The 24,929-nt window shown below is 38.2% G+C and overlaps 1 protein-coding gene and 1 non-coding gene across 2 annotated transcripts; both read right to left on the bottom strand.

Annotated features, from left to right (window-relative positions):
* Positions 1-90: 90 nt before the first annotated feature.
* LOC134663105 (leucine-rich PPR motif-containing protein, mitochondrial) lies at positions 91-24,781 on the bottom strand. Its single transcript, XM_063519438.1, has 17 exons — positions 24,597-24,781; positions 24,182-24,520; positions 23,364-23,520; positions 22,605-22,714; positions 21,156-21,387; positions 20,026-20,232; positions 17,742-17,843; positions 17,446-17,557; positions 16,487-16,699; positions 15,438-15,646; positions 14,259-14,435; positions 11,049-11,207; positions 7,787-8,001; positions 7,099-7,272; positions 6,132-6,351; positions 3,677-3,899; positions 91-330 (listed from the first exon to the last, which is right to left on the bottom strand). Exons 1-17 carry the CDS (start codon positions 24,722-24,724, stop codon positions 158-160), a joined length of 3,150 nt encoding a protein of 1,049 aa, XP_063375508.1. The 5' UTR covers positions 24,725-24,781; the 3' UTR covers positions 91-157.
* Trnat-cgu (transfer RNA threonine (anticodon CGU)) lies at positions 4,198-4,269 on the bottom strand. The gene has a single exon. It is a non-coding gene; the product is annotated as a tRNA-Thr (tRNA).
* Positions 24,782-24,929: the final 148 nt, after the last annotated feature.

Here is a 24,929-nt window from a genome sequence, read left to right as displayed (position 1 = left end):
CACTGCAATTTATAACCTAATTTGTTGCTCATAAGACTCACAATAGCAAAACACGAATAAAAACTAGCAGCACATTTCTCAATGTGGTTTTACACTGTCTGTTCATATTCAAGCACTGAATTTTGAACTTTATTTCAATGTCCGTTAAACTCAAATTCTACTGACTGGCTTCCTGTTTATCCAGCAACATAGATAATTGTGGTGGAATTGTTATTTTGTTGGCTTTGAGCAGAGCGTAGAGGTTTCTTATAAACTTCTGTGAAGGTCTCACGTCGGATTCTTGCATATTCTCCCACAGAGCGATTGCTGATCGCCAGTCGTCTTGACGTTCTGAAAAAAAAAAACATGTCTACATGTCTCTAAAGTCCATATAAGTCAGGGATGTTGCGGATGCCGATTTTTTGACATCCGCGGATGCGGATGCGGATGCGGATTTTTAAAGGCTCACATCCGCGGATGCGGATGTCAAGATAAGTACATAAAAAACGTCAAATATTACATTTTAGTAATTTTTATTTAAAAAAACCGGCCAAGTACGAGTCGGACTCGCGTTCCAAGGGTTCCGTACATTAAGTCCCACTCACGCTTGACTGCTCATTTCTAATAGGTTTTTTTGGTTAATGACTAATTTACCTAGCAGTCTAGCACTTACGCCGATGCTAAGACGTTCCTGTACCGACCTGTTCCACATCCGCATCCGCATTAAATCCGCATCGATTTTATGCGGATGCGGATGCGGATGTTGAAAATAATGCGGAAGTTCCGCGGTTGCGGATGCGGATGCGGATATTCGCAACATCCCTGATATAAGTCATGTAAACTAGGAAAAAACATAGTGCTATTTTCCCAAAAGGATAGTGAAATATTATTTCTACTTGTAACAGTTGTAATTCAGACAGGCCCCGCTATATTTAGGATTTAGATCATGTCCGTCAGTTTCCTCTTTCGTCAGAAGCAGTTTTTTTTTCTAATTTCAGTATAGTTTCGTCAGGAATGACCGATGTGGAAAACCTCTAATTATCTTTTCGCCAGATTCCGCTTTTGTCATGATTCATCAGCTCTCTTTGGGACGGGAAAAATAAAGATTTATAATTTCAGTTTAGTTTCGTCAGGAATGACCGATGTGGAAAATCTCTAAAGACCTTTTCGTCAGATTCTGCTTTCGTCATAATTCATCAGTTCCCGCTTTGGGATTTGTGAGAATAAAAATAAAGATCCTAAGCCGATTAGTGATAATAGAGATAACCATGACCAATAAAACATAATTTTAAAATATACTTTATTGTACTTATAATATTGAACATAAAAGGTCACCTATCTTTGCAAAATAATAAAAAAGTTTGTTTTTTATCGTTTACCAAGTACAACAATATTAATAATTAAGATGAAATGTCATAAATACGAAACAATCGACTCAATCGTTTCAGACAACTCAGAACTGAAAATCTCCGGGCCAAACACGATCTTATTAGTTTGTTTCGGGCCTTTGTTATCTTTATGTCCTTATATCTTCGCTTATTTTGTACTACCATATTTAATTTTATTTTCTTCAATTTTAAGTCGAAGGCATAGCCTTAATGTATACATGTGGTTTTCGCAGAGGACATAACCTAGGGTTCCGTACAAATTTAACATATTTTTTTAATTTTTAAGTTTTCATGGATTAAAACAACGTTTAATGGACAACATCGCGTATACTACATTTCTATTATATACGGAAAAAATAAGAGATCTGATGAAAGAGGAATCCGACGGACGTGTTCTAAATCCTGGCGAAAGCGGAATATATCTGACGAACGAGTAATAACGAGAAGTGTTGTTTCGTCATCAGTTTAAAAATTCTGACCTATACGGAAAAAAAAGATATCTGACGAAAGAGGAAACCGACGGACGTGTTCTAAATCCTGGCGAAAGCGGAATCTGACGAACAAGTAATCATGAGAAGTGTTGTTTCGTCACCAGTTTAAAAAAACTGACCTATACGGAAAAAATAAGAGATCTGACGACAGAGGAATCTGACGGACATGATCTAAATCATGGGTCATAAATTTGAGAATAAATGAATGTATGAGCATAAATTTGAGAAGATGAAGTGGTAAGTGAACATTAGCTGCTGCTCCGTTGGTGGGTTGAAAAACGGTAGTTGCTTAATGGTCTTGTTTCTGGTGTACTTCCGTTTGGCCCAAATACATTTCGCCAAATTTCACTTCCCAACAAACTTATCGCAATAGTTTCATTTCCCAAAGGAACCTTTAGCAAAGTTACACTTCGCATATAATTTATTTGGTCAAATTATCATTTGGCATGATTTTACTTTGTCAAATGTTATTAGGACAAAAACTTATTTAGCAAACGTTTTTTATTGGCTAATATTATATTCCAAAAAGATGTTTGATCAAATTGTCACTTCGCAAATTTGGCAAATAGGCATCATCTCTATTTAAATTTGAACCTAAATTCGTTCTGTTAGAATTTTGAATTTATATAATATTTCTACTCAGAATCAGTAGCTTTCTCCATTCTTACTGAGAAAAAATGTCCACAACTTTTTGGTGCATTTGTATGAAATTTTGAGGACACTTTTTTTCTTGTATTAGGGTCGAAAAAGCTCGTGATTCTGACTGGAAATAATACAATAGTAGGTACAATGCAGTACCAAAAAAATTACTATGTTTTTAAAATTTTTAATCATCAAAATGTCAAAATCATAATATATTTATTTACGTCAATTGTCGTATTAGTTCGGCAAACGTGAAATAACCCACACATAAATAAGTTTTAAAATTGGAACTTTACGGTTACCATCAGTACCCCGAACCATGAGTCACTGACAGTGTCAACACTGACATATACGTAACCATGTAATTTACTTTATATAGTTATACCTACATCTCGCTCGCACTAATATGTCAGTAAGAGCGAAATGCATAGAATTAAGTAAGTTACGTAGACGTTAGCGTATATGTCAGTTTTGACACAGTCAGTAACTCGTGGTAAGGGTACTGTTGACGCTTGACGTTTACGTTTGGATCTGCGTAAATTTTGGGACATGTAAGTTATGCTTATGCTTAATGATACATTTGACTAAATAATACTTGGTAAAATGAAACTTGACCAAGTAATTATTTGCTAAACAATAACTTGCCAAAAAAGACTATTGCTAACTGAAAAATTGCGATAAGTTGTTTTGCCAAACATTTTTTTGGGAAATGATAATTTGGGATGTGATACTTTGGGAAACGTTTTTGGCCCATTCATTAGTAAACCCTTGTTTCTTCTTTTCACCGGAATTTTATCTTTAAAATTAAATCTACGATGGACATTCAAAATCAGCACATATACACATCATCCAAATCAATTCTACAGTCAGAAGCAGAAGTTACTAAGCGGGCGAGTTGTTCAAAATGAACTTGACGCGACTTTATTTTTAAGAGAATAAGAGCATCTCAAGGTAATTTTTAACACCTCGCCCTCTTAGCAACTTCTGCTGCTGACTGTACGTGTAGCCATCACTTCACGCATTCATCTATCTATAGCATATTACATACATACATGTAAGGCATTAGTTTTCGTCTCATCTGCGAATCGTTTGCAGCGACAGAGGATAGCGCCGGGATAAAATTTGTCTTGCGTTTGAGAAGGTTAAAAAGACCATAGTAATTTAGAAAATACTTACGATGTACACTTAGTATTAGCTCATAAACTTCATCCAGGTCAATTCTACGAGTATCTTTCGCGCACTCAGCTATAGTATGTAAGGCGGCAGTTTTCTTCTCGTCTGCGAATCGCTCGCAGCGTCGGAGCAGAGCGTCGGGGTGAAACTTGACGTTGGGGTCGAGGAACATTTTGCGAAGCGTTTTCTTGTAGTTTACTTCAGCCAGGGCTGCGATTAGGGTTAGCTGGACGATAATAAGAATTAATGAGAAAAACGTTAAGAAACTTAATTATAAACTGAAATAGATAATATACTCTAAAACAGTGGTTCCTAACCTGGGGGTAATTACCCCCGTGGGGGTAAAACTGGTATTTTACGGGGGTAATAAGCTAACCTAATATAACAATACAACAAACGTACACGTTTTTTTTATTACCATTGGCAGGAGGGGTAAAATCAGGTTCCCTAGTTAGTCATAGGGGTAACCGGACTGAAAAGGTTAGGAACCACTGCTCTAAAGAATAAGTGATCAAATCCACAGGTGGCCGAGGCGGGAATCGAACCCGCGTCTTCAGCTTACGCGGCTAACGACCTGACCACTAGACCACCCGGCCACGGCGGTACTCGTCCCAAATTCCTTGGTGTATGCTACTTTTGAAAGGCTAGGCACCTTTGACCAACTCTAAGAGCAGGCAGTGTGTGCTTGCACCTCCTAATCATTTACGGGATTACGATATAGCGAGAGATGGTGCTGCTATCTATTCAACTAGTGAGTGACTCTCACAGAACGAGGAAGAACCAGAGAGTGTATTATACCTGTACATCGCTGGCTCCGTGTATCTCCTTGTTCCATAGACTAGGAACCCTCTAGACGGAGTTTAGAGCAATTATTTCATGAAACCGATGCTGCCAAAAATACTGGTGTGGGGGGACGAGGTGAGCGAGTCCCGTGCCGTGATTGGCCCGTTCAAAGACACGGACCAATCACGGCACGGGATTCTGACACTTGACTCGAAGATGGAGTAAAACTACCGTATATTTGTGGCAGAGGGGGTACCGTTACTATGCTCAGTCTAGAGGATGTCTTGTCTATGGCTTGTTCACACTGAGCACGCCACTGACAATCCAACCTCTAGACTGAGCTTAGGCCAATTCTTTCATGAAACCGATGCTGCCAAAAATACGGGGGTGCGGAGGGACGAGGTGAGCGAATCCCGTGCCGTGATTGGTCCGTTCAAAGACACGGACCAATCACGGCACGGGATTGACTCGAAGATGGAGTAATGCTACCGTATGTGTGGCAGAGGGGGTAGCGCGACTATGCTATGTCTAGAGGTTAGATTGTCTGTGGAGTACGCTTTCGCCCACCCGCCACTATTCGAGTTCACTTCGAACCTATCTTCGCTACCATCACTAATGGTTTCTAGTATCTTGCAGTCTTGAGAATCAGAGAGAGAGAGACAGAGAGAGACACACACAGAGAGAGAGAGAGAGAGAGAGAGAGAGATTTTATGTTAGTGGATCTTGTATATTTGGAGGGTATTCTAGTAAGTATAATTTACCTGTACATCGCTGGCTCCGTGTATCTGCTTGTTCACACTGAGCACGGTCTGAGCGAGCCTATTCGCCCACCCGCCACTATTCGAGTTCACTACGAACCTATCTTCGCTACCATCACTTATGGTTTCTAGTATCTTGCAGTCTTGAGAATCAGAGAGAGAGAGAGAGAGAGAGAGAATAGCTTGTGTTTGAAGTGATAATTTACCCACATCGCTGGCTCCGTGTATCTGCTTGTTCACACTGAGCACGGTCTGAGCGAGCTTATTGGCCCACCCGCCACTATTCGAGTTCACTACGAACCTATCTTCGCTACCATCACTTATGGTTTCTAGTATCTTGCAGTCTTGAGAATCAGAGAGAGAGAGAGACAGAGAGAGACACACAGAGAGAGAGAGAGAGAGAGAGAGAGGTTTTATGTTAGTGGATCTTGTATATTTGGAGGGTATTCTAGTAAGTATAATTTACCTGTACATCGCTTGCTCCGTGTATCTGCTTGTTCACACTGAGCACGGTCTGAGCGAGCCTATTCGCCCACCCGCCACTATTCGAGTTCACTACGAACCTATCTTCGCTACCATCACTTATGGTTTCCAGTATCTTGCAGTCTTGAGAATCAGAGAGAGAGTAGTATATAGCTTGTGGTTGAAGTCTTGAATATTTGGGTGTTTCTAGTAAGTATAATTTACCTGTACATCGCTGGCTCCGTGTATCTGCTTGTTCACACTGAGCACGGTCTGAGCGAGCCTATTCGCCCACCCGCCACTATTCGAGTTCACTACGAACCTATCTTCGCTACCATCACTTATAGTTTCTAGTATCTTGCAGTCTTGACAATCAGAGAGAGAGAGAGATCTTATGTTTAAAGTGGATCTTGTATATTTGGGGGGGTATTCTAGTAAGTACGAGTATAATGTACCTGTACATCGCTTGCTCCGTGTATCTGCTTGTTCACACTGAGCACGGTCTGAGCGAGCCTATTCGCCCACCCGCCACTATTCGAGTTCACTACGAACCTATCTTCGCTACCATCACTTATGGTTTCTAGTATTTTGCAGAGCAGTACGTGTTTGAGAGGGGTCTTGTTGTATTTTTGGGCGAGGCGGCTGAATTCGTTCACGGCTCCTCGTAGGTCGTTGCTGTGGAGAAAAAATGGGTCTAAGAAAAATGGAGTGATTTAAATTTTTTTAGTAAAACCTTTGCAAAAGTCAGCCAGTAATTGTATATCGTTTTAACCATTTAACACATTTAGTGCCGAAAACCGAGTACTTATTTTATGATTTCGTTCCCAGGCCGGACGACCCGATAGTCGGGATCGTGGTACTACTTTAGCTTTATATGACGATTTTTTTGTGGGCTGGCGCGGATGTCTTGTTTGGCTGGGTGGCAATGAATGTGTTAACCGCCATAGAATTTTTCATCGAGCGTGCTCGTGTCGCCGGCGGCACGAAGTTACACGAAGCTTTGTCTTATTTATCAGACCGCGGCAATATGAGCCCGAGTTTGTATGTCTTATATATCAGTCTACGGCGGTTAAAAGGTTTATTATGTTATCATATCAATATTTGAGATTCAAACACTACTGAACGGATTTTCATGCAGTTTTCACCATCAATAGAGTGATTCTCGAGGAAGGTTTAGGTGTATAATTTGTGAAGGTTTTGTGTAACCGGCTGTGTGTGTGATACGACTGACAGTATCATAGTCGTGCCAGCAGGTCTAGCATGCGTTTGTCTATACTCACTGTAGATATGTTGATACTAATTGTTAATATGCCATCTGACGACAGGTCCTAGCATGGCGTTGGTCGGCTGACAGTATCGCAGTCGTGTCAGCAGGTCTAGCATGCGTTTGTCTATACTTACTGCAGATATATCGACACTTACTTGTTAATATGCCATCTGACGACAGGTCCTAGCATGGCGTTGGTTGGCTGACAGTATCGCAGTCTTGTCAGCAGGTCTAGCATGCGTTTGACGTCTTCGAGAGTTCCTTGGGTCGCTGTAGCGTCGAGGAGACGAAAGCAGTTCATGGCTATACCGCGACCACCCATTACTCGTCTGAAATTAAAAAAAAAAAAAGGGTGAAAATACCGGTCAAGTGCGAGTCGGACTCGCGTTCCAAGGGTTCCGTACATTACCCAATTTTGAATAATGTATTTTTTATGTGGAACGTGAAGGAAATGTATTTAAAAAACCCGTAGGGGTCGGATCAAAAACTAAGTAATTAAGTCCGACTCACGCTTGACTGCACATTTCTTATAGGTTTTCCTGTGACATAAATATAAAGAACTATTTTGTGTATTTTTTTCAAAATTTTAGTCCCAGTAGTTTCGGAGATAAAGGGGGGAATGGTCGGACAGATAGACAGACGCACGAGTGATCCTATAAGGGTTCCGTTTTTTTTCCTTTTGAGGTACGGAACCCTAACAAACAAAATGGTTTGAAAAAAAAACTAGTTTAGAAAAAATTTATACCTACCTACTGGACAATCTTACACAAAATCGACCTAATCCCACATTAAACTCAATAATTTGTAAAAACGATAACACCAATTAGGTACTTATCTTCCCACCTCTTCTTACTCTGTTCCTCTATAACAGTAAAGGCCTTTTCCATCTCTTTCCTGCACACCCACATGGTCGCGAAGTCGATGACCTTGAACTCGTCCAAGGTGAAGTTGGGTGAGGACTTGTTCAGGTCGGCCAGGGCTAGCTCGGCTAGATGTAGCTCACCGGATTTCACGTGCAGGTCGAATATGCCGGCTTTCATGCCAGCTGAAAGTAATATCTGCCAATATCAAAATATTTCAACATTTATTCAGCAAATAGGCCACAAGGGCACTTTTACACGTCAACATTGAATTTACATACAAGCAAAATAATAATAATAATACATCAACAATTATTAAATACAACTACAACTACCAAATCAAACTAACGTAATACAATTACTTAGAGATGTATAAGGTCTCTTAATGTCGAATTACATAAAAAAACTATAAAATTGAATTTTTTTTATGTTTAATAAGTCCACTATTGACATACACTTTATTAATATAAATTACTAAAGACATAGACATACACGCGTACCCCTCGCCTAACACCGGCACCTTTATAGACCCAGAGACGCTTCGCATAGCCGCTGGTCTCCGGCTAGGAGTTGCTGTCTGTGCCGACCACAACTGCGCTTCATGTGGATCTGAAGTAGATAGCCTCGGTCACCACGGGCTCGCCTGTTCTTCGGGTGCCGGCCGCCTGTCTCGCCATTCCGTCCTCAATGACATCCTGAGAAGGGCGCTCGTCAGTGCCGGCGTTCCCGCCGCTCTGGAGCCCCAAATAGTGCGGAACGACGGTAAGCGCCCTGACGGGATGTCACTGATTCCCTGGAAGATGGGTCGTGCGTTGGTATGGGACGCCACTTGCGCTGACACGCTAGCGGCGTCCTACGTCCCATCGACCAGCAGGCGTGCTGGCGCGGCGGCGGACACTCGGGAGCGTCAAAAAGTAGCCAAATACAGCTGTCTCGGCGCTCAATACGAATTTGTCGCATTTGGCGTCGAGACGCTTGGTTCGTGGGGCAGAGGCGCACAGATGCTCCACAAGGCGCTCGGGAAACGGCTGAGGGAGGCAACGGGCGACCCCCGCGCGGGCAGCTTTCTCGCGCAGAGAATTGCAATCGCAATCCAGCGCGGGAACGCTGCCTGCGTATTGGACACCCTCCCGAGGGCACCAAATTTTGATAGGTATTTTTAATTTTTAGTTTTAGTTATTTTAATTGTAGTTAGTTTTAGTTTTATATTCTATGTCTTTTAGTAATTTATATTAAAAACTATAATAATAATATTAAAATAAAAACAAAACAGATACACGGAAAAAAAAAATTAAACTTATTGAGAGGTGTAAATGTCTCTAAGTGTCAGAACTAAAAAATAACATAGTTTATCAAATTATCCTTAGAGATGTATAGGGTCTCCAAGAGTCAGAATCCTGTATGATTAACACATTCATTAAGAGAAAAGAAACATACGAGAACCGAATGAGGCGTCTCACTGCAATTAAATTAAAAAATAAAGTTACTAAATATATTAGTGTTAGCTTAAACAGACCCGTCTCCACAAACAGCACCCGTTCACGAGTACGACGCGTATTGGATAAGATACATACACACATACATATAATCACGTCTATTTCCCGGAGGGGTAGGCAGATACCACGGATTTCCACTTGCTACGACCCTGAATACCTCTTTCGCTTCCGTTACTTTCATAACATTCCTCATACACGCTCGCCGGTTTAGGGTGCTCTTGACCTGGCCTTTCTTCAGGATTAGGGAATGCAAATCGGTTATTTTCGGTTATTTTTTGTATGGAAATAATCGGTTATTAACCGAAACCGCGGTTATTTCCATACAAAAAATAACCGATTTGCATTCCCTATTCAGGATTTCCCCGATCTGATCGGAGAAAGTCCGCCTAGTTCCGCCCCTTCCAACTCCCTTTTCTACTTCTCCCTTATACACTCTCTTTGTCACTTCTTTCACTCATTCTTTCCACGTGTCCAAACCATCTCAATATACCTTTCTCAATTTTTGTCACTACATCTTCGTTTAGTCCACACTTTTCCAATCAATCAATCAATCATATTTTATTTGCTATAAGTAAGCACAGTTTCATGCATGCAAATACAGTTCATTTCACTTATAATAAGTCACAACAATATATATACAAAGAATAAACTAGATATAAGTAACACAAGTAAAACAAACAAGAAATAAATAAAATAACAGTAGGTATACAATTTCAATATGAGTGTGTAATGTTAGGTTAATTTAATACATTAGCAAATTATTCGTCGATAGAATAATATGGCCTATTTATAAAATATTCTTTCAGTTTCATGTCAAATAATTTCATATCGTCACAGTCCCTTAGATCTTTGGTCAACTTATTATATACTTTGATTGCATTTCCCTTATCACAATGTTCCTGTGTGTTGGGTAAGATATATTATTTTAATCGTGTTACTCTGTCTCGTTTGCAATAGTTCGTGTTTTAGCATTAGAAAGAAGGTAAACAATCTATACGTGTCAATTTTATTAAAAAATATTAAAAACGCTTTAAAACATTATTTTATATTACTTATGACAGCAAAAGAATGTAAAAGATCGTATATGAGTTATACCTATTTGCTGTGACTTATTTTTCAATGGTGATTTTTAGGGTTCCGTACCCAAAGGGTAAAAACGGGACCCTATTACTAAGGCTCAGCTGTCCGTCCATCCGTCCGTCCGTCCGTCCGTCCGTCTGTCACCAGGCTGTATCTCACGAACCGTGATAGCTAGACAGTTGAAATTTTCACAGATGATGTTTTTCTATTGCCGCTATAACAACAAATACTAAAAACCGAATAAAATAAAGATACAACAAACGTGATTTTTGACCGAAGTTAAGCAACGTCGGGCGGGGTCAGTACTTGGATGGGTGACCGTTTTTTTGCTTGTTTTGCTCTATTTTTTGTTGATGGTGCGGAACCCTCCGTGCGCGAGTCCAACTTGCACTTGGTCGGTTTTTAATTAAAATATTATGTGTCAAGGTCGCTTACCTTCTTTCTAATGCTAGAAAAAGCGAACTATAGTCTAGTTTACTGTTATCTCTATTGCACGCTCAGTTATCCAAAGACGGTTGTCAATGTCACTGTGCGAGCTTGACAACAATATAATTATACGCGTGCAATAGAGATAGCAACAGTGACCTGCCTGTACCATGTACGAAAAGCTATGTGGAAAACGATTCTTCTTTATAATAAAATAAAACTTTAAAGTATATAAAAACTCACCCCTTCTTTCTGGCATTTATCTATAATTTCTCTCGCGGCCGTCATATTTCCTTCTTTACAATACTGTTGGAGTAGCCGCCTTAAAACACCGCGTGTGTTCATGCCTTTAGCTTCAAGTTCGCACAAGTGCGCTTTCAGGGCTTCCTCGTTCATATGTTTCTGAAATAGACAACATTTGTGACGTTATCTATGAAAAGGGACCTTGTTGTCGATGGCGGTTACGCCATTATTAACGATGCTCCGATATAAATACAATGCCGCGCGACGCTGTGCGGCGTAAGCGCCATCGACAATAAGGTCCCTTTTCATAGATAATGCCCCATTTTTTATAACAATAAGGACGGGGATATTTATTATTGCTAGCATAGGGGCTATTCATAAATTACATCATTTCAAATTGGAGGGGGGGGGGGGGGTCTGGACATCGGATGATGGTAGCATGACGTAGAGGAAACGGGGTCATTCGAAGCATGATTTTTTGGATGATTTTAGGGGGGGGGGGTCAAAAATCGTCAAAAATAGATGACGTAATTTATGAACAGCCCCATATCTTTAATACATTTAAACGAGCAATTCTTGTTTATTTATATATTTATTTATACATATATTTCGGGGATCTCGGAAACGGCTCTAACGATTTCGATGAAATTTGCTATGTGGGGGTTTTCGGGGGCGAAAAATCGATCTAGCTAGGTCTTATCTCTGGGAAAACGCGCATTTTCGAGTTTTTATATCACCCAGATATTATGATATAATATGCTGAAAAAAAATTAAATAACACCATAAACCCCAGAGGCCTACAAAAAGTTCTCCAATTAAATCCTATTGTGAATTTTTGTTAGCCTGGTTTGTCTTTTTAGGGTTCCGTACCCAAAGGGTAAAAACGGGACCCTATTACTAAGACTCCGCTGTCCGTCCGTCCGTCTGTCCGTCTGTCACCAGGCTGTATCTCACGAACCGTGATAGCTAGACAGTTGAAATTTTCACAGATGATGTATTTCTGTTGCCGCTATAACAACAAATACTAAAAATACAAACATGAACGCTGAAAACAATACACTCTTTTTGTTTGGGCAGTCGTGTAAAAACAGAATAAAATAAAGATATAAGTGGGGCTCCCATACAACAAACGTGATTTTTGACCGAAGTTAAGCAACGTCGGGCGGGGTCAGTACTTGGATGGGTGACCGTTTTTTGCTTGTTTTGCTCTATTTTTTGTTGATGGTACGGAACCCTCCGTGCGCGAGTCCGACTCGCACTTGGCCGGTTTTTTAATGAAATTTTGCCTTGGCAAGTGTTGATGTGTGCCCACAGAGGCTAGAGGTTAATGATAAGTCGAGTCCTTAGACGCCATCTTCTCAAAATTCTAAAAACTGGAGGTCCTGTGTTAGGGGCAAATTTACACAACTGCTAGTAAGAATAAGAAGTCACTGACATAAAATAATATAAATATATTACCGGATGCCTTTTCGACAATGCCTTTTACGACATTAATGAAATATTGTAAAACACAGTAAAATAGAATAATTTTCATGAGTAATTTTATTACATACGTAATTCGCGTACATACAATAATTAATTTTATTGAACTCATTTGTGTATAATTTTCATATCATTATTTTGATGTAATATTGCCTAGTTATTATTTCACCGATTGTATATTTGACGTGTAATGTATGTGTACATTATTAATAATAAATATGAATTGAATATGATGCAACTGGTGTGCGAACAACCCTCTTAATAGCTATGATGGCTTCTCGAAACTGGTTGACCGTCTCTTCTTTTACAGATTCAGGTATGTTTATGACATTAGTAAGATAAGATAAGGTAACTAACCGGATGCGGCAGCTGGTGTGCGAACAACTCTCCTTCATCGATCATCCTGTCGTCCGTGATGGCTATAATCGCTTCTCGAAACTGGTTGACCGTCTTTTCTTTTACAGATTCAAGTATCGTTTATGATATTAGTAAGATAAGATAAGGTAACCAACCGGATGCGGCAGCTGGTGTGCGAACAACTCTCCTTCATCGATCATCCTGTCATCCGTGATAGCTATGATGGCTTCTCGAAACTGGTTGACCGTATCTCCTGTAGATTAAGGTATTGTTTATGATATTAGTAAGATAAGATAAGGTAACTAACCGGATGCGGCAACTGGTGTGCGAACAACTCTCCTTCATCGATCATCCTGTCATCCGTGATAGCTATGATGGCTTCTCGAAACTGGTTGACCGTATCTCCTGTAGATTAAGGTATTGTTTATGATATTAGTAAGATAAGATAAGGTAACTAACCGGATGCGGCAGCTGGTGTGCGAACAACTCTCCTTCATCGATCATCCTGTCATCCGTGATAGCTATAATCGATTCTTTAAACTGGTTGACCGTATCTCCTGTAGATTAAGGTATTGTTTATGATATTAGTAAGATAAGATAAGGTAACTAACCGGATGCGGCAGCTGGTGTGCGAACAACTCTCCTTCATCGATCATCCTGTCATCCGTGATAGCTATAATCGATTCTTTAAACTGGTTGACCGTATCTCCTGTAGATTAAGGTATTGTTTATGATATTAGTAAGATAAGATAAGGTAACTAACCGGATGCGGCAGCTGGTGTGCGAACAACTCTCCTTCATCGATCATCCTGTCGTCCGTGATGGCTATAATCGCTTCTCGAAACTGGTTGACCGTATCTCCTGTAGATTAAGGTATTGTTTATGATATTAGTAAGATAAGATAAGGTAACTAACCGGATGCGGCAGCTGGTGTGCGAACAACTCTCCTTCATCGATCATCCTGTCATCCGTGATAGCTATAATCGATTCTTTAAACTGGTTGACCGTATCTCCTGTAGATTAAGGTATTGTTTATGATATTAGTAAGATAAGATAAGGTAACTAACCGGATGCGGCAGCTGGTGTGCGAACAACTCTCCTTCATCGATCATCCTGTCATCCGTGATAGCTATGATGGCTTCTCGAAACTGGTTGACCGTATCTCCTGTAGATTAAGGTATTGTTTATGATATTAGTAAGATAAGATAAGGTAACTAACCGGATGCGGCAGCTGGTGTGCGAACAACTCTCCTTCATCGATCATCCTGTCATCCGTGATAGCTATAATCGATTCTTTAAACTGGTTGACCGTATCTCCTGTAGATTAAGGTATTGTTTATGATATTAGTAAGATAAGATAAGGTAACTAACCGGATGCGGCAGCTGGTGTGCGAACAACTCTCCTTCATCGATCATCCTGTCATCCGTGATAGCTATAATCGTTTCTTTAAACTGGTTGACCGTCTCTTCTTTTACAGATTCCGGTATGTGGGTGAGGCAGAAATCTGCAGCTGAAGTCGATATCTTTAAGGGCGTTTTTCTCAGCTCCTGTAAAAAATTAGCTGTAATTAATACGAAGTTTCTAATATCTTATATTAACCGCCTTACTTTAGCTATAAGGTACAATAGGGTTATTTTGAAAATCGCTAATACTCGTATCTACTAAATCTGAAGGCAACACTTATTACGCTTGCTGGTTGGTAGGAAGTGCTTCTTGTTTAGAGATTAGCAACTTCCAAAATTAGGTAACCAGCTTTGGATGTTACCCTAATGGTCATTTTTCATAATAAATTATTGATTTGTATGAAAATGTTAAACAAATGAAATATAGTTCAAATTCTAATAACAACAAAACAAGGTTTTATTGTATTACGAGAATGATCTGATTGACAAAGTACTTAAACATTTATTATCTTCCTCGCGTTGTCCCGGCATTTTGCCACGGCTCATGGGAGCCTGGGGTCCGCTTGGCAACTAATCCCAGTAATTGGCGTGGGCACTAGTTTTACGAAAGCGACTGCCATCTGACCTTCCAACCCAGAGGGTAAACTAGGCCCGTATCGGGATTAGTCCGGTTTCCTCACAATGTTTTCCTTCACCGAAAAGCGACTGGTAAATATCAAATGATATTTCGTACATAAGTTCCAAAAAACTCATTGGTACGAGCCGGGGTTCGAACCCGCGACCTCCGGATTGCAAGTCGCATGCTCTTACCGCTAGACCATCAGCGCTTCCAAAGTACTAAAAACATAAGAGTAATAAAAATATTTTTTAAATACGCAACAAACAAGTACCTACTTAGGAAATTTTGTACAAAAGCTGAACCGAGAGGATTAGGTTTAATCGGTTTTTGCAAGTTGAAAAACTTAGCTACAGCCTCTTAATAAATTATTTATTTAACGAACATATGTACCTGTTACCATATATTTTTCGTTAATGTAAAATGTGATCTGTAAAATTTGTTTTTACCAATAAAGATCTGTATTCCGTATTTATCGAAATAATGAAGCGTTCGCGACCTTTAACGCTTTAAAACTTTCAGACACCAACCTTAACAAACTTGAAAACATCACTAAAATCATTCTTCTTCATAAACTTGCATAAAAACCTGCCCGTCCAGTCCATACTCTTGTCCGAGGCCTTCTGAACACCGTCTTCGAGGATGTGAAGTGAGGACTTGAGGTCCAGGCTTATGAGGTAACCTTTTATGAGGGGTTTGAGAATTATTTCCATGTCCACTTTGCCTTTGAAGAGTTCACCTAGAAAATAATAAGTGTTTGGCAAAAATTTCATTTTTGGTACAAGCTTTTATCGCTGACTGTACTTTTCTTACGACAGACAACTAATACTTATCGAGACAATTCTAAAAACCCCTAACACAATTAGGTTGCGTTGTTTCATCACAGAGTTCCTATGGCCACCTCCTGTCTCCATCATCAGACCAGTTCGACAGTACCATATTATTGTATTGTCATCAGAACTACATACAGCTGCCAATTTTCATGACGCTACAGTCCTTGGAAGATGGTTAAATTAGTTACCTTAGATTCCATTACATAGTTAGTTACATACAGGACGACCTAATAAAAGCTTGTTAATGAGTTGTGTTTTTGGAGGGGTAAGTGAGTTTGAGCTTTCTTTTAAAGCGTTAAGGATTATTTTAAATTATAAGGTTTCAAAATTCGGTGTTTAACGAAACATCTTGAAACTTTTTCGTCAGATTCTGATTAATTTAAAAGATTCAAATATTTATTTGTTAAACTTAAAAATAAGTCCTATTAATTGACGACAAACTAGATTTGTAGTCGCAAAAACTAAGTCCACAAAAATTCTGTTACATTTCTCAGTGGGGTTAAAATGAGATTATGATGTAGGGTTAAAATCTTAAAATCACTTATTCATTCAACAAATAATATATTTGTTGAAATTTGAACTTTAATAGCTGTCAATAATAATATAATATCATATTATGGCTTCGTATGCGGTAAAGGGTTAAAAATAAAGTTGATACTTACGACAAAGTAGTTTTGTAGTTACAAAAATTGCGAGTGAGGTTGAAATGAGATTCTGAAAAGGGTTGAAATCTTAAAATCACTTACATATCTCGCTAGCAGCCCTAACTTGGCCAGTATTCAACAAGTGTTCCATCATTGGGGTTAGAACTGTTGTGACAGACACCCCAGCATCTTGGAACTTTTTCATCAGATTCTGAGCAGAGGTGAAACTGACGTAGGGTAGTGTGTAGTTAGATATGGTTTCGTAGTCGGGTTTCACGTCCATTTCGATCATTTTTGTTAGGGTGTTCATTATGCCTGAAATGATTTGACGTAAAATTATTATTTAGCTTGAAATAAAACTATTAAAACGGATTATATATAACTATCCACTACAATATTAGGAGTAGGTAACTATCGCGGTAACCGAAGATAATATTATTATTTAGCTTCTTTCACAGAAAAGAAAATAATTGTAATATTTTATAACAGTTTATTATAAAAAATATTCAAATCTTTACAGGTGCTTACAATATTTAAAGTGTTCCATCGGTTACTCATCAGATCACCTTTCTGAAAAAACCTACCCGTTTTCAAGATACATTCATAAAAATCCAAAGTTTTGAAGTCGTTTATAAAACAAAATTCTATTGCTGGCAAAATTTGAAATACCATAAGCGTGCATGTGCACTATGCGACCCAAAATGAGGCGCCACTTTTCTCGGTCCTGTGTTTCCTCTCGCCAATTGGTCACTATGGTACACTAGGTATAAACATAGACTAGGAATCCTCTAGACGGAGTTTAGAGCAATTATTTCATGAAACCGATGCTGCCAAAAATACTGGGGTGCGGGGGACGAGGTGAGCGAGTCCCGTGCCGTGATTGGTCCGTTCAAAGACACGGACGTCACACAAAGACACTTGACTGGAAAATGGAGTAAAACTACCGTATATTTGTGGCAGAGGGGGTAGCGCTACTATGCTCAGTCTAGAGGATGTCTTGTCTGTGGGTATAAATAAGTGTAGTAAATTATAAATGAAGATCATTGACTTTGAAAACGTACCTTTTTCGCCGGTATTTTTGGATGCTCGGAGCAGAATCGGCCAGAAGTAGTGCGGGCGTAACGGTAATCCATGCTGTTTCATACGGTCGAAGAGATCTATAGCCAGCATTGCCTGGGGAAAAGAATTTCCAATATATTATGGCTGAATTATGTAACATACTAAAATCACTGTTTGGACATCGGGTTATCAAACTGTTATTTCAGTATCTCGGAGCCTAGACAAGATGGCAATTTTACATCGACAAACGCCGAACGAAAAGCGTCTAAATTGAACAAGTGAAAGATATTTATTTTACCTTGCCTTGTTGGAGGGCGCATTCAGCCGCGTTTTGTATCGCTATAGGATTTCGACCCGATGACATCAGTTGTTCTGTCACTGTGCTTAGTACTCCGGAAGGCTGAAAAACAACATTTACATATTAGAAATATAATATTCCTGTTAAATTTCTAGCAAAGTTAACTTCGCTAGAATAAAATTAGGTGGTAAGTTTACTAAGTGCAGTTTATCACCAGCTAAAAACACAAATATTAAAAAGTTAAACACCGCATGATCGAGTTAATTAAGCAACTATAATTAATGTTGTATATGACACCGTAAGATTGTGATCCCGTTAGTTTACAATCTAACGTAGGTTAGGTTAGGTTAGTTTATAATCTCTCTACCGTCAGTTTATAATTTAACTAGCGAGATTATAATCTAACGAGTGTTTACAATTTTACGTTTTTTTTTTGTTTTTTTTGTTTATTTATTTTATTGTTTATTTATTTATTGACTAACTTACATTTACAGTTAAACCAGACATGTAAGTTATTAAACATAACAAATTATTTAATTACTTAGTACTATACTATAATATACATGACTAATAAATTTAATACAAAACGGTGACATATACAAATAATTATGACTTGTTGTACGGTCGAAAGTATTAATTTATGCTCCATTTCGTACCTTGTCACAGTAATAATCAATATGAAAGTCGCTAAAAACCTCATACTATTGTCACTGTGACAAGGTACAAAGTGGGTCATAAACAGAGATCGGACAGATTGGCGTCATTGCTCGCAATAATGTGGACATGACTACAAATTAGATTATATAATTAATCATTTAATTATTTTAATTAATTTTTTACCTGAGATTTAATTTTTTTCCCTAGTCAATAAATAGCACTTAAATATATTTCTGATATAAAAAAATTTGTACCTACAGAAAATTTGGAAAACATACTGATTTTTTTTATAAATTTACATTACAGAAATCTTTGTGTTATTTATTGATTAGGAATCAAAATTAAACCTCAGGTAAGAAATTAATTAAATGATTAATTATTTAATCAATTTTGGAGCTATGTCCACATTCTTGCGAGCAATGACGCAAATTTGTCCGATCTCTGGTCATAAATTAACTTTCGACTGTACACCAAAATTTTTAAAGTTGAAAAGTCGCGTGCTTTAAATTAATTATCAGTCAGTAAATACCTAAATTTGCCGCCTCAACAATAATGCACTATTATATACCTACCTATGTATATACAGGGTGGATTTTCTTTTTGGGTCAGTGAGGGCAGCTACCAGATCCCGTGCTGCTACGAGAAAACGGTCTAAGAAGACCTTCCCTCGATTTCAAATTAATGAAGATTGGCTTTTACAGATTTTGGAAAAAACATACAGGGTGCGAGAAAAAGGTCATTTTTGACAAACTTTTTTTTTGATGCCAATCGATCCCATTCCTATTAAGGATCAAAAGCTTGTATGGAACCAAAAAAAAATTTCCGGCTAGAAAAGCCACTAATCGAGGAAAACTTTTCCCACACAATTTGTATGAAAATGAAAACTTTTATTTTTCACATGCTGTTTTTGTATGCCAATCGATTCCATTCCTATCCAGTATCAATAGTTTCCTCGGGGTCAACTTACGGTAATGTACTAAAAAGCCACAAATTAATAAAAACTTTTTCCATACATTTACTATGGGGAAAATGTGAAATGTTATTCTCAATTTTCTATCTCGCCCATCAGTCCTACAGCAATGTCTTCATACAGTATTATGGTCCTTAAATGTAACAGGACTGATTGGCCAGATAGAAAAATGTGAATTAAATTTCACATGTTCTCCATAGTAAATGTATGGAAAAAGTTTTCTTTAATTTGTGGCTTTTTAGTACATTACCGTAAGTTGACCCCAAAGAAACTATTGATACTGGATAGGAATGGAATCGATTGGCATACAAAAATAGCATGTGAAAAATAAAAGTTTACATTTTCATACAAATTGTATGGGAATAGTTTTCCTCGATTTGTGGCTTTTCTAGCCGGAAATTTTTTTTTGGTTCCATACAAGCTTTTGATCCTTAATAGGAATGGGATCGATTGGCATCAAAAAAAAAGTTTGTCAAAAATGACCTTTTTCTCGCATCCTGTATGTTTTTTCCAAAATCTGTAAAAGCCAATCTTCATTAATTTGAAATCGAGGGAAGGTCTTCTTAGACCGTTTTCTCGTAGCAGCACGGGATCTGGTAGCTGCCCTCACTGACCCAAAAAGAAAATCCACCCTGTATATAAGTAATAGATACTTACAATGCCAGCTTTAACGCAGTCTCTGACCAAGCTTCGTCCATGCAAGCCTTGGTCGTCTTTAGGCCCAAATGATGGTAACGGTAGACATTTGTAGATCTCTAGGGCAACTAGAGGATGATTCTGGTATACTAGTAACGTGCAGACGCTTTGCATGTACGGGGATATCGATGGGGTTTTTAAAGTTGTCTCTGGTAGGTAGCGGAGAATCTGGAAATAACGTAAAACGTACATACAATTTATTGCCCAATAATCATGTGTTATCATCGTATAAGGTCTTACACAATATACACATTTATAAACCTTGATGGGGGTCAATATAACAAATAAAAGTTTACAATAGGTACATATATTTCGTATCATTCGTTAAATCTTTCAAGGAGCATTAAGTTCCACAATATTGGTTCAGTTTGCTACTCAAAATTACCAACTTGGTTATACTGGGCTTAAAGTGAATATAAGAGTGAATCAAAAAGTTTCTGTCATCTGAACTCCTTTAGGGTGAAGTCACATCTATAAGTGTCCCAATCCAGAGCGGAGAATAGACCTAAGTAATTGGGATTAATCCATTTTTGCACAATGTTTTCATTCACCAAATACTTTTTTATCACAGTTTATTTACAAAGTATTGAAATTTGTAGAGATGCAACGGATAGTTGTTTGGCCGGATACCGGATACCGGATATCCGGCCTGGACACTGGCCGTATATCCGGCCGGCGGAACTATACCTATATTTTGAGTTTTGCAGGTGCGCGTCGTGCAGGTTTCGACCTGTTTCGTAGTGAACGTTCGCGCGGACACATTTCTAGGATCGTAACGAGTTTTATCATGTGATTACGTAGTAAGTTCGTTTATAGTTACAAGTGCGCGCGCGTATTTTTGTGTAAACAAATAAGTGTATTGTGTGACATTGGTTACGTACTTATTCATTTCTATCTACTGTGTCGTTAGCATTATGCAGCTGTTTTTTAGATTCCATTTTTTACCCCAAAATGGTTTAATTCTACTATCCGGTATCCGGCCGGATAGTAGGTGACTATCCGGTATCCGGCCGGATACTAAAATAACGGCCGGATAGGCCGGATACCGGATAGTAACCGGATATCCGGTGCATCTCTAGAAATTTGTATACCTTCGGCACCAATTTATACATCTTCCCAGCCGCCATGCTCTTAACAATCTCCATAACATGAGTCTCCTCGAACTGATGTCCGTTCTGCCGTGCCATCTCCATCTCTTTCAGCAAAAGGTCTCCTTGCTTGTTGAACACTAATGCTCGGGCTATGGACGTGTGAGTGTCTATGGTGTGCTCGAATTTGAGGGATTTCATCATAGTTAGCACTTCTTGGACGTTTTCGTAGTTTCTGTGAAGGAAGTGAATGTTATGAAACTTATGAATAAAAAGCTTTTATTGACGACCGGTCTGGCCTAGTGGGTAGTGACCCTGCCTGTGAAGCCGCGGTCCTGGGTTCGAATCCCAGTAAGGGCAAATATTTGTGTGATGAGCACAGATATTTGTTCCTGAGTCATGGTTGTTTTCTATGTATTTAAGTATTTGTATATTATATATATCGTTGTCTGAGTACCCACAACACAAGCCTTCTTGAGCTTACCGTGGGGCTTAGTCAATTTGTGTAAAAATGTCCATATATATTTATTTATTTTATTTATTTATTTATTTATTGCTGACTGTACTTTTCTTTCCACAGACAACTAATACTCATCGAGACAATTCTATACGTAAAAACCCCAGACACAATTCGGTTGCGTTGTTTTATCACAGAGTTCCTATGGCCACCTCCTGTCTCCATCATTAGATCAGCTCGATGGTACCATAATATTGCATTGTCACCCGACTTACATATGTATGCAAATTGTCAGCTTCATTGGAAGTCGGGAAGTGGGTCAAATTTAACTTACAAGATTTCACCCGTACAAACATAGTTATATACTCGTACATACATACATAGATACATTGCATGTTACTAAAAATCTTGTAAATAAAAATACAGGTATAGCATGCGTATAGCGAAAGTATGGGATGTCATCCAATAAGCTTTTAAAGTTAGAGTGTGATAAACTACATATACAACTGCCTCATCGTTTTTTTAACGCTTTGGACGACGTACGTCATATTAAAAACGTCACTCACACGCCAATATCATTGGCATAAGCCAACAAACATTAACCTTATTTGAAAGTATGAAGGTTACATATGTATACATTATTTGACTAATCTTTAATTATTTGATGCTGCACTTATTATATATAGCCCACCATTGTAAACCTTAAAGATAAGATAAAGATAAAAGATACTTAGTTTATCAAGTAGGCATATTACAATGCGCTTATATATGAACGTCAAATAAAGCTACACCGGCTCCAACCCTACACCACTGCCTCGAGAAGATTTAAATCCCCCCTCAATTGGAGGAGGGTATCCCAATATGGGATCGGCAACAAACTCAGCTTATTGGAAGGTTAATATTCAACTAAAAGTGTAGACGTCTTTGGATGCCTTTCGCAGTCAAACGATTAAGCATTCCACTTGACAATACAATAAAAACAATAATAAACTTACTCAGCTTTACCCTGACACAATATAAGTGAGTTGAAAACACTCTCAGTGGCCGGCAAACCCTGATTCTTCATATTCGCTAACACTTCAGTAGCCTGGTTTATGTCTCCTGTCTGAAATCATACACATAGAAGCATGATATGACCAATTTAAATGCAAAGAGTAATTATAGTTTTAAAATGTTGCCACGCCCTATTAGTAGGGTCCATGATGTACTGACTAAAATAAAAGAACATCTTGTAATACCATGGTTGCAATAAACGATTATGATTATTAAATTATTCAGCTTATTCGGCAACTTTTTGGGATATAGAAGTAGTTAAACTGCTATGCAACTCTCTCCCCTGTGTGTACTATGTAATTACTAAGTATATCCACCCCCTTTATAAGCTAAAATAAAGTCTATTTTTCCACTTTTAAATTTATTTCTTAGCTTAATAGCATCATTCGCAGACATTTCTGCCTGTTCAAAATAAATATAAAGTCTTCTAAAAGATTGCCTTGTTCTAAGTTGTCAATTATATGTATTTATTTATCTCAAATCCCATTTAATTCTGTTCAATGGCATTTGACTTTTGAGCAGTATTTAATACAGGATTTAAAAAGACTCCTTAAATTTGTTGTTTGTAGAATTGGTGTTCATTATTATAAAATGTTTGAAACTAAAACAGTCATTTGACTTTTAAGCAACTGACCTAGCAGAGAATAACCTTAAATAATATATTCCACTAGTTTTTTAAATAAAATAATTATTGACTTTACCTCTCCAAGTGCTCTCAGTATTAATTCATAAGTGGTATTATTTGGTATCACAGGAGCCATGGAGTCTATAAATGTGCTTGCTTTGACACTCTTGCCGTTGGCTATATATACTCGGAGGAGCTCATTGTAGTGATCAACAGTGAACTTTGTGTGAGGCCTGTAAATTTAAATGGTGAATCACATGAACGGTGAAAGCTGAGAATCTCAATAAAGTCCACAAAGGAACAAACTTGTGCAAACAAACAGAAACCTGATGTACCTAGTCAATACACCAGGGGTCACTATTTGGTGTCTTCAGGGGCCCGGTTTTTAAAATAAAATGACCATTGCTGTCCGTTTTTATTGAGTTTATTAATTAACTAGAATAATATAGGTTGGCGGTCCAGATCCAGACCGTGGTCCGCCATTTGGTGACCCCTGGAATAGACAGTAACAGTGAAATGGTGCATCAACATCTTTTTGGGACTAATTTTTTGTCATTTTAGCCCATTATTGTAATGAAATTGACTCTAATCACAGACATATCATCAGTTTTAAGTGCTACAATAATAAAAGTCTTTAATTCTGTGTACCAGACAAAAGTAACTTCTGATGAATTTTATTTGTTAGAGAAGGCAATGAAACCATAGTAATGCTACTTTATTTGGTTTTTGCCTTCATCTAATAATATCGAAATTGGCATATTGGGCCTTACAAGAATATGGAACTAAATGAGTAAAACACAAATACAGTAAGTAAATATACTGTAAAAATTATCTTATTTTCCTAAAAAATTAAACCAAATTACAACAGAAATCAGAAGAGTAAATGTTTCTTACTTGATTGCTGCCCACACCTCCTCAGCTAGCGCTATCCTTGTCGCAGGCGTCTCATCAGGAAGCAGCTCTGTACAACACTGCAGTAGTAACAGCCCCTGCCTTTTACTCGAGAAATTCAACTCTTTCACTTTCCCAATCACTCGAACTAAATCATTTTTATATACTCTGTTCTTTTGATGAATATCCGACGACAGGCCAGCTATCATTTTTTCCAGTAACTCATCTGAAGACTTTAATATTTGTGATGTTACAGAATTTACTTTTTCTCCAGTCTCCGATGCAGCCCATAGATCTTTAGTAGGGTTGGCAACTTTGGCTAATACTGTAGTATCATTAGACCTGTAAATAATTTGAAAGATCAGCAATCAACTCGTTTAATATCAATAAAATATAGGAAATATAATCAAAACATAACCTTGCTTTGCTAAAGTTGCATTGGCACGAGCATTGCGAGGGCAAACGTTTTTCGTGAAGTAAATACTTTCTAAATAAGAGTGCTCTAGATGACGCACTGGTAATTTTTAAACAATTTCTGGTCAACATTTTAAAAGTGGTAAATTTTTCAATCCCTAAAATCGAAATCAAAATTAAACATTTGATTTGATCTGACACCTGTCAAAGTCAAACTGATGACTGAAACCATAAATAAACTAAACTTAGCTTCAATTTGTATATATTTAGTTTTAGTACCTAGCTAGTAAGAAAAATTTGCATGCTTCTTCAAGTGAAATGTACGCCTCCAAAATTA

Source organism: Cydia amplana, chromosome 4, assembly GCF_948474715.1.
Source record: "Cydia amplana chromosome 4, ilCydAmpl1.1, whole genome shotgun sequence".
Lineage (NCBI taxonomy): Eukaryota > Metazoa > Arthropoda > Insecta > Lepidoptera > Tortricidae > Cydia > Cydia amplana.
This window is presented reverse-complemented; position numbering and strand designations above follow the sequence as displayed.

What these genes read in the sequence shown, in the direction of transcription:
- LOC134663105 (XM_063519438.1), bottom strand. Translation starts at nt 24,724, where the DNA reads ATGTTGACCAGAAATTGTTTAAAAATTACCAGTGCGTCATCTAGAGCA. An exon ending in TGCAACTTTAGCAAAGCAAG is followed by an intron (nt 24,521 to 24,596) that starts GTTATGTTTTGA and finishes AATTATTTACAG; the next exon opens with GTCTAATGATACTACAGTAT. An exon ending in ACGGAGCAAGCGATGTACAG is followed by an intron (nt 3,900 to 6,131) that starts GTACATTATACT and finishes ATTATCGTCCAG; the next exon opens with CTAACCCTAATCGCAGCCCT.